Below are 10,534 nucleotides of genomic sequence, written 5' to 3'. Positions count from 1 at the left end.
GGAGGCATGGGGGCTGCCCGAAGCCCGAGCGCTACCGGCTTCACGGTTTGCCGGGCAGCCTCCAGACCCTGCGCCCCTGGCTGGGCGCTTCCCCTCCTGGGCTCCAGCTGCGCTGGGGAAGCGCCAGCCGGGGGCGCAGGGTCTGGGGGCTGCCTGGCAAACCGTGAAGCCGGTAGCACTCGGGCAGCCCTTTTCGCGTGGCTGGGAGGGAGGAGGGGGAATGCGGGCGCTCAGAGGAGGGTGCGGAGTTAGGGTGGGGACTTTGGGGAAGGGGCGGAGTTGGGGCCGGGGTTGGGAAAGGGGCGGGGCTAGGGCCCCATGGAGTGTCCTCTTTTTATTTTTTAAATATGGTAACCCTAAAGTTGCAATATTTAAAAGTTTAATAATGTAATTCACCAGTGAGGCGTGGGACACCAGTGTTCACATGGGCAAGGCTGTCTGAGAAACTGAGGGCCAACAAATTCAGCTGTCCTCAGACTCAGGAGATGATTGCACTATTGCAATTTATTGCTGCCACCCAGCCCCTGTTGCATATTGAAGACTCATAGAGTGGCCACACAGATACCCCCAATATGCAGTTCCTACATTGTGGGAGCACCGTGTGACAGATCAGGCTTGTAGCTCTCACATGTTGGTTCACCTACACCTTCCAAAAGAACTGGTGTGAAGCAGATGGATGGAACATGTACAAACTCATGTACAACCAGCAGTATACAATTTGGAAAACTCTGGCCTCGGCCAAGTTGGGATGTTGATCCTTCCAAGGCAGAGAAAAGCAGTTTGGGAAGTTGCATGACCCTGGATCCATTCTACTTCCCCTGTGAACATGCTCTTCTAACTATAGGAGTGGCTGGATCTTTGCAAACAGACCACCTCTTCTCCCTCCCAGTGGTAACCACAAATATAGCTACAGCTACACTTATTACTTTAAAAAAGACACCTTAAAAAAAAAAAAGAAAAAAGGATGCTTCTCCAAATACACCAAACACCTTTGACCTTGAAAGGGTTTTTTAGATGTATTTTTAACACATTCCCAGCCTCTGTCTCTGAAGCAGTATTATCTAGCCCAAGCAATCAAAAATCATTAGATAAGTTCCTAAAAAGTCAAGATTGGTTTAAAAAATCTTACATTTTAAAAATAATATATGGGTTCTTTTTATTTGCTTTCTGGGCTTTTTTGTATGTTTGAGACTTTAGAGGTCACAATTTCTAGCTTTACTCCATAATTATGAGGGCTAGAAACTTTTTCAAAATGAAAGTTGAGATTCTTATGTAAATTCCCGACTTCAAGATCTCTGGCTTTAAGAAAAGCCAATATTGCAAAACTCATGACAAAAATCACAAGAGACAAAATCACACTGAATTATCTGAGCACCTCACAAGATTAATCAAAAAGGCTACCGTGACCCTAGTGTTTTTGTACCGATGGTGCTCAGTTCAGCCCTCAGACCAGAGGGGCATCAAACTACACCACCTCCGACCAACCTCCCCTAAAAGGCAGATGTACTTGTTTGAGTGAGGAAAGGGAGAGGGACAGGGAATCAATACCCAACCAGGAGGAGTAAAAGAACAACAAAATCCCTTGCACTCAAAGCAAAGGAAAACAAACAGAAAGGGTATGAAGGGGGAGACAATATGGACAGAAGATAAAGAGGATAGACAAGGCAAATGTGCTCAGAGGGAATGTAGGATGCCCAGCATCCAATGCGTGCAGAAAGAAAATGTATTGCTCGAAGGCAATACATTTTGGATTTTTTTTTCACTTTAATAGAGAAAGGAAAAAGCAAGAAGTTTTAGAGATCACTGTAGTTTCTGCCATTGGTTTAAAAACACACCACCACGGCTTGTCTTAGCTTAATTAAAACAGAGCTTTAGACTTGCACAAATTGCAACAATGTTATTACCCTTTCCTGATCCCAAACACATTTAGGTAACAACAGGAAAATAGTCGCTTACTTGGACTACAGTTGAGCTTTTCTCAATCAGAAATCATTATAGCTTTAAGTTGCTCTACACTATGAACAAATTACTGCATTTTTAAAACTTAGCAACTATGGTTGTAAATAAAACATGGTTTGATCCTGCTGTGAAGGTGAGAGTGAATTGTGTTCCAATACTATTGCCAAATTGTGACAAAACTCTTAAGTTGTGATATACACTCACAAACTAACATCCCTGCAGTCTAATATTTTCTGAACACTGAAAAACATTTGACATGTTTAGAAATTATTCATCAAAAATTTCAGAAAATTTGGTCTCAGAAAAAACTCTTTCATATAAAAAACTACATCTCAAAATAATATTTTTAAAGAATTTGTTTTTGTAATAAAATATGTCCGTCAAGTTCTCTTTTAAAAGAAGGAAATCTATTGACCTCAGAATAGAAGTTTGGGCTTTTATTTCTGGACAATATTTTTCCAGAGCCGCATCATCATACCGCAAGACATTTGAAAGACTGATTCTCTATATCAGTATCTAGTACAGAGGGAAATTCCCCACCATAAAGCCATGAACATAATCCTCTGTTGGCATTGGATTTCTCCTGCTGGGAATTATTATTTTATTTTGCAATTATGTCATTAAAAGAGCTGGGAAAGCTATGTTCCAATATCCATTTCCCTTTTAATATAATAGAACTAGGTGGAATATGTCTCTTTGGCGAAATGCTGCATGTTTGCATCTGCATTTTGGATCATGTTGTATATTTCATGCCTTTAAAAAAATTACTTTTTTGAATTTATTACAGGAGAACAAAAAGTCTCTCTGCATTAAAATACACTGGCACTTTCCCCAATAGTAGGGGTTCTCAAACTTCATTGCACCGCGACCCCCTTCTGACAACAAAAATTACTACACGACCCCAGGAGGGGGGAACCAAAGCCTGAGCCTGCCCAAGCCCCATCACCCCAAGTGCGGGGAGGCAAAGCTAAAGTCCCACAGCCCCAGGCTTGGGGGCCAAATCTGAAGCCCAAGGGCTTCAGTCCCAGGAAGGGGGCCTGTAACCTGAGCCCTGCCGCCTAGGGCTGAAACCCTCAGGCTTGGACTTGGGTCCCGGCTCCTGTCCCCAGCAAGTCTAAGCCAGCCCCGGCGACCCCATTAAAATGGGTTGTGACCCACTTTGGGGTCCTGATCCACAGTTTGAGAACCACTGCCTTATAGTAAGTAACCCACTCCATAGGCACACAGAGAAAAAATATAAATACAGCAATGCAAATATTGGAAATATATGGGGCTAAAGGAGATAGCTTCCAGAATCTTTTTGTTCCTTTTGAAAAAGCAGTTGGAAGGGGAAATGGACAGAATTACTGAATATTCAGTCTGATTGCCAAGCAGTTGTGGCAGTAGGTTATATACTCAAGTATTTTGAATCAAAGATTCAATATCTCATTCAGACCCACGATGGATAAAAAAATAAAAAGCTACCTAATACCAAAGGGCATGAGAGGGTGGATGACATACCCCATTCAGAGCGCCTCTCCACCAGTTGCCTCAGGCCATACAGCATGTTAACAAACTTCACACCATGCTTTTATATCAAAATACCAGCCAAGAAATAAAATGGATTTTTTTTTAGTCCAGTCCTCATCATCTCTCTCAAAGTCTTATAACAATCACATGCTCTGCCACAGGAAATCAGAACTACACAGGAAGGCTGTTGTCTCTGATTTTTTTAGTTAATATAGGGTACGTCTACACAGACCTAGGAGATGCAATTCCCATTTTGGGTAGATGTGCATGCACTACCTCTGCTCAAGCTAGCCAATGCCCCAGTACCAGCCATCTCCATCCAAAGCACACAGTTGAAAAATGTAGATCAATTCAAGTATCTGGGCAGTACCATCTCCAGTGAGGGTTCCCTTGACAAGGAAATTGCCGTCAGAATCAGTAAAGCCAGCCAGGCCCTTGGCTGACCATCTCTCTACCAAACTGAAGATCTATACTGCAGTAGTTTTAACATCTCTCCTGTATGTTTCTCAGCCATGAACTCTCTATAGATGGCATATCAAATGAAGGCTCCAGCTGGGGCTGAGCATGAGTGGTTTGGGGTGTGGGAGAGGCGCAGGGCTAGGGCAGAGGGTTGGGGTGTGGGGGTAAGGGCTGCAAGGTGGGGCCAGGGATGAGAGGTTCATGGTGCAGGAGGGGGCTCAGGGCTGGGGCAGAGGGTTGGGGTGCGGGGGGTGAGGGCTCTGGCTGGGAGTGAGGGGTCTGGAATGGGGCAGAGCTGGGGATAAGGAGTTGGGGTGCAGTCAGGCAGGACTCCACAGTCCCCCCAGCCCTCTCCCCCCCAGCAGCAGCGAGCTCCGGGAGAGGGGTCCCCCTCACCCCCCACCCCGGCAGCACACTCACCCGGCACTGTCACTGCATGCGCTCCTAGGGGCCAGGCCCCTCTGAGGTCCAGGAAGCCTCCTCGCCTCCGCTGTGGTGGGTGCCAGGGGGGCAGGGAAGGGCTGCCATAATGTGTGTGCCTCCTCCCCCCACAGGCAGCGACTGCGCTGCCACCTCAGCCTGCTGCCGGCACCGCTCCCTTTTGTAGCCGGCAGTGGCCGGCGAGGGAGCACAGCGCAGAGCGGCAAGGCAACCGCTTGCTGCCCAGGGCGCAGGCAGGGACCTGGGGGATGCCTGTGGGAGCAGCAGGCAGGGCCGGGGGACACTCCGGGGGAGGTGTGCGGGGGCAGCAGGCGGGGATGGGGAATGCTCCAAGGGAGGCGCATGGGGTGGCAGATGGGGCTCGAGGAGACACCCGGCCCCGAACATTGGTGGAGCTGGGCCCCCAGGCCCTGAATTTGCTGGAGCATGGGCACCACGAGCCCATATAACTGACCACCCCTGGTCGTCCATACAAGCACTTCAAAGACAGCCTGAAGAGCAGTCTGCAATGGGTTGGCATTAATCCCAAACTTGAGCAAATGGCTCAGGACAGGACTCACAGGTGGTCTCTGACAAGATCAGCATGCATCAGTTTTGAGCGGGATTTTAATGAGCAGTGTATTTTAATGCACAGAGACACTTTTTGTTCTCCTGTAATAAATTCAAAAAAGTAATTTTTTTAAAGGCATGAAATATACAACATGATCCAAAATGCAGATGCAAACATGCAGCATTTCGCCAAAGAGACATATTCCACCTAGTTCTATTATATTATACATCGTTTCCAGGCTGCACATGAAAGGTGCCATAGAGCTGTATCTTCAAACATCATGGATACAGACTTCCCATGCTCATAGTGTACAGTGACTCTGTACATCAGGGTTTGGTCTTCAGTCATATGCATAGCCACGGATGAGATTTGTGATAACATTGTCAACATCGCCAGCAATGAACTACCAATCTCAGCTCAAGCTAGCAGCTAAAAATAGCAGTGTAGCCACAGTGGCACAGGCAACAGCTCAGGCTAACCACCTAAGTACAATGCCGCCTAACCCGTTAGTCAGGGGACTAGCCCAAGCAGCCATCTGTGTCCCTGCAGCCACACTGCTACTTTTAGGTGCTAGCTCTAGAGCAGAGCTAGCATGTGTCTGTCCACTCACCCTGGGAATTACACTTCCCAGCTGCCATGTAGGCATACACTTAGTGCTAATGAATGATAAATGGACATTCCTGGAGATTGAAAATCTATTTAAAGAACAGTAGAATCAGTTCAAGCTTCCTCATGGGGCTTGTGCTGGCCTTCTAAAGTTTAGAGTCTAAACAATGGAGACTTTCATCCTTCCTACATATAAAAAGTTCTTAACAATAACTTCATAAGAGTCCTGCGGTGGGGCAAGGAGGGGTGGGGCAAATGGGGGAAGGAGGTGGGGTGGGGTGGGGTGGGAGGAAGAGGCAGTGGGGAAGGAAAGGGGATGGGATAGGGCAGGGGGAGGGGGATGTGGGAGAGAGGGGAGAGAGATAGGGCAGGGGAATGTGGGAGTGAGAGAAGGAGGATGGGGGAGGTGACATTGGGGAGAGGAAGAGGGAGGGGATGGGGCAGGGGACAGTGGGGAGGGGAAGAAGCAGTGGGGAAGGGGGATGGGATGGGGAAGAAAAGGGTATAGGGGAATGGGCGGGGCGGGGGAGCCTGGTATATGGCTTCTCCTTAGCAGCAGCAGCTGGGGCTACTCTGTTAAGCAGGCCAATAGAACCCCCACTCCAATAAGCCTCCCCTCCCCTGCACCTGGACCACCCCGACAAGCCACCGCACCCAGACTCCCACCCCACTGAGCCCCAACCAGTTGCACCCAACCCCCCCCCCGCTAAGCCCCCCCCCCCACCCAAATGCCCCCACCGAGTCCCATCCCTCCACACCAGGCCCCAACCACCTTCACCTGGACCCCCTGCAGAGTCCCATTGCCTCTGCACCCAGAACCCCTCAATGAGCCCCTGTGAATCCAGATCCCCCACTGAGCTACCCACACCCAGATTTCCCCACACAGAACCCTCTCACCCCACACCTGGATTCCCCCACACTAAGCCCCTCCACACTTGGATCCTGCTGGGTTGAACCTGCCTACCCACACCTAGTATGCATGGTGCAGAGGGGCAGGGACCCAGGGTGTTTCTGGGGCAGGCCTGGCCTGGCCCTGGCACTGTGTCAGGGTCCAGTGCAGCCTCATTACCAAGTCCCTGTCCTTGGGGAAGAGGGGCTGCATGTGATCGCCTGTCTCCGTGCAGTCAGTGGCCTGTGCTCCCCACTGCCATGCTGGAGCCTCCACATTTATTTATTGACACATACAATTTGCAGAATTGTAAAATACTGTGCACAGAATTTTTATTTTTTTTGGCACAGAATTCCCTCAGAAGTATACTATGTGGTACAGCCCCAAAGCTTCCAGTAATCATTTTGTAAGAAAATTCTCTTTTGCTGGTAGATCATTTTATTTTGGTCCTTAGATTTAATTTCAGTTAAGTTCCTTTGATTTCCCTTTAAATATTCAGTAACAAATTGTGACATTTACTGGTATCTCCAAATTTATTATTTTAACATTAATTTTTTGGAATCCCACCCATTCCAACCTGCTGGAAGTAGTCAAAGCATGGAGTTGTATTTGTTTATATGAACTGTCACCTCCGAAAGTCAGTGAAAAGTTAAGTCATTATCCAGTCCCAAGTAGACCAAGGCTCTTGTAGCTGGTGCAATATCTCTATGGATAGATATCAAGTGAAGAGTTTGTGGCTTAGACGCTGTGACTGGTCTCCTAGTGTGGAGCCAGCTAAGGTCACTCAATGAGGGTGAACTGCAAAGACTGGGGCAGACAGTCCCCATAAAGGTGGGTCTAAATGGCTTAGTCCTTTGCAATAAATGTGACGAAGTGGGGCTGTTCTTAATGTTTCCCCTGAATACTGTGTGAGTGCCTCAGTTTCCCCATGCATTTCTTAAGTCTCTAGGGGGTGAGATTGTTGCAGAGCAAAGGGCCAGTGCACATAAATGGCCGACACTCTATCTCCTGGCAACTAATGGCCGGGGCCCTTCCCCCCTGCAAGGAGATAGCTAAAGGTGTTGGAGAACAAAGAGATCAGGTGACCTCCTGGCCCGGGAAAGGAACAAAGCCCAGAGGAGGAAGGGCTGGAGGGGGAGTTAGTTTTGGAGCTAGCTGGGGACGAGGAGTGAGTGCAGACGTGGGTGTCTGGCTCGCTGCCCCCCAGGATGGACCCGGCTGAGGGGTCCTGTTCTCTGTACCTACAAGCTCTGTTTTAGACCATGTTCCTGTCATCTAATAAACCTCTGTTTTACTGGCTGGTTAAGAGTCACGTCTGACTGCGAAGTGGGGGTGCAGGACCCTGTGGCTTCCCCAGGACCCCGCCAGGGCGGACTCGCTGTGGGAAACGCACGGAGGGCAGAGGATGCTGAATGCTCCAAAGGTCAGACCCAGGAAGGTGGAAACCGTGTGAGCTCCTTGCCCTGAAGACAGTCTGCTCACAGAGAAGAGACTTCACCAGAGTCCTGACTGGCTCTGTAGGGAGCAGTTCCAGAGCATCACCTGGGGACTCCGTGACAATAAAATGCTGAAGTTAGCCTCTCCTTTGGAACAGTAAGGCTTGGGGAAAAATAAAGCCAAATGTTGGTTGAGACTGAAATTTTTGACAACTTGCCCGTGCAGAGATATACCTTGTCTGTATAAAAAAATACATATGGTGCGTCTGCCATACAGTCCTGAATGTCACCAGCTGTCCTCGCTGATCTGACTGCAATTAAAAATGCATTTTTCAGAAAATGGGTTCAAATGGTGGGACCATCGGGGCAGATAAAACCAAGTTAAGCCCCCCACAAAAAGAGCGGTTCTTTAATTGGAGGAAAAACTCTGACAAGATCCCTCAGAAACTTGTTCACAGTTGGGTGTGAAGAAATTGTATGCAGGTGATGTGCCAAAACAGCAGCTAGGTAAATTCTGATCAAGCTAACAGAATCCCTTGTTAACACCCTACATATTGTAATAATCTTTGTACAAAGTATGCCTTGTAAGGTATCATTTGAAGACTCAATTTGCTGGTCAGTATCATGCTGATAAAACATGTATTTTCCCATGTTCCAAATCCCACAGCCCTGTTCAAACAGAAGTTGACAAATAAGTCTGTCCTAAACAAAGGAATGAGTGCTCTGCTTAATTTGCATTTAAGTAGTAAACAGAGTCATCAAGCAGGGAGCAAAGAAAGCTCAAAGAGGTGAGGAAAAAGTAGCAGGGAACATCCTTCCTCATAGACTTTTTGTCTCCTGGTGCCTAGCTAGAAATGTTGTTCAAGAGAGGGACTGAAACTATAAAAAGGAGGTACAAACACCCCCTACCCATCGTATTCACTACACCTGAAGCGACAAAGGAACATTTGTTGGACTCTGGGGGAAGGTTTGGTCAGTAAGACTGCTGAAAGCATATAATGAGAAACTTTGCTTGAATCTGCTATAGTTTATGAAGTTGGGTATTAGTAAACATCTTATATTTATTTTTCTTGTAACCATTTCTGACCTTTATGCCTCATTATTTGTATTCACTTAAAATCTCTCTCTTTGTAGTTAATAAACTTGTTTTACTGTTTATCTAATCCAGTGTATTTAAATTGAAGTGTCTGAATAACTATTTGAAATAATAAGTTGGCATATTATTCTGCTAAAGGAATAACAGACTTAATATAACTTGTAGTGTCCAGGAGAGGGCTGGGCAGTACAGGACATACATTTCTGGTGGAAAATCTAAGACTGGGGAAGTGCAGTTAGACAACACCCTGCAGTATAACCAAGGCTGTTGAAAGCCATAGTGTAAGTGTGTATGGCAGGCTGCAGTTACACACAGACATTCAGGGTGTGGCTTGCATGCTGGAAAGCTGTTTGTGAGGGCCCAGGTGGGAGCTACTTCATTTGGTAAGAGGCCCATCAGCTTTCTTATACTGCAAAACTTGACAGTGAATTTTTCTTCAGATCCTTCCACAAAGATAAATATTTCATTTCCATTTGACTTTCTCGTATAAGGCTGGTAGATGGAAAAAACAGGATTCACAACTGTCATACAAATAGTTAATAAATAATGATAATGGTTTACAACACTTTTTCTGTAATTTATACCACTTTTGCTGTCTTCTAATTAACTCAAGTTTCTATGAGAGGCTATACAAAATTCAGCTGTGTCATATTATTGCCCACAGTGAAGTCCCTAATATGATCAATTTTTATGTAAAAAACAAACTATTATTTTATATCTTTGGAAATTTAGAAGCTAAAATTTATTAGGAGGATCTATGGACCATCCTAGTGCTCAATCCCTTCATCACCTCATCCCAATAAAATCTTAATAAATGGTGCTCCAACAAATCTCTTATTTACTACAGGGCAAAATGAACTCTGACTTCAATGGAGTTACAGCAGATATGAATTTGGTGAACTATGTTTACTGAACATTTAGTCAGCTGCAGGATTCATATTTGGTGTATTAATCCCATGACTGTGCATGATCACTGGATTCTGGCTGTTAGCAACAGTGGCAAACAATTGTAGTTTTAGTTTGTAAAACTGCATTCTTTATTATTTCCGTTGAAGGCAAAGCCATTTTGTTGGCACTTCATAGGAATATCTTTCCACCAGCTGGTCATCATAGGGAATATGCCAAGTGTCACCAGTAGTCTGTACCACTGTGTCGTAAGTGAGAATAGGCTGTGGGTAAAGACAAGAAAAAAATGTTATATTGACTTTGCTCAATGGAAAAAAAATAAAAATGTTGTAATGACTAGCAAACATTTCCTGCCCTTTCTCAGGAGTATCAGTGGAAAGCTGTTGGATGGTTTTGCAGAACAGCAAACACAAAAACAGAGCATGTTAAAGTAAATAGATAGGTAGTCTGACTGCAAGGAACACTGGATATTTCTGTTCATAAACCTGGCACCCAACCCACCTAAGACGTGTATAAATCCCAGTTAATATAAATATACAAAATGTTAACAGAGTCCTAGTATTCTTCTTTATCTATATTCTGCTGAACTCAAAAAGCACCACCACAGGAATCTCTTTGTTGACTTCAAGATTTCTACTGTTTACTTGATCTTTTTCATTGGACCATGACTCATCTTCTCAATA

At 45.9% G+C, this 10,534-nt stretch overlaps 1 protein-coding gene across 1 annotated transcript in view; it reads right to left on the bottom strand.

The window, feature by feature from the left end:
• Positions 1–9,674: 9,674 nt before the first annotated feature.
• PRORP (protein only RNase P catalytic subunit) overlaps positions 9,675–10,534 on the bottom strand; it is an 87,173-nt gene continuing 86,313 nt past the window's right edge. The window contains exon 8 of the mRNA XM_024195999.3: positions 9,675–10,114. Within this exon, the coding sequence (XP_024051767.2) occupies positions 9,986–10,114 (129 nt within the window). The 3' untranslated portion in view covers positions 9,675–9,985. The remainder of the gene's footprint in view (positions 10,115–10,534) is intronic.

Source organism: Terrapene carolina, unplaced genomic scaffold (genome assembly GCF_002925995.2).
Source record: "Terrapene carolina triunguis isolate 2854851 unplaced genomic scaffold, T_m_triunguis-2.0 Scaffold96, whole genome shotgun sequence".
NCBI lineage: Eukaryota > Metazoa > Chordata > Testudines > Emydidae > Terrapene > Terrapene triunguis.
This window is presented reverse-complemented; position numbering and strand designations above follow the sequence as displayed.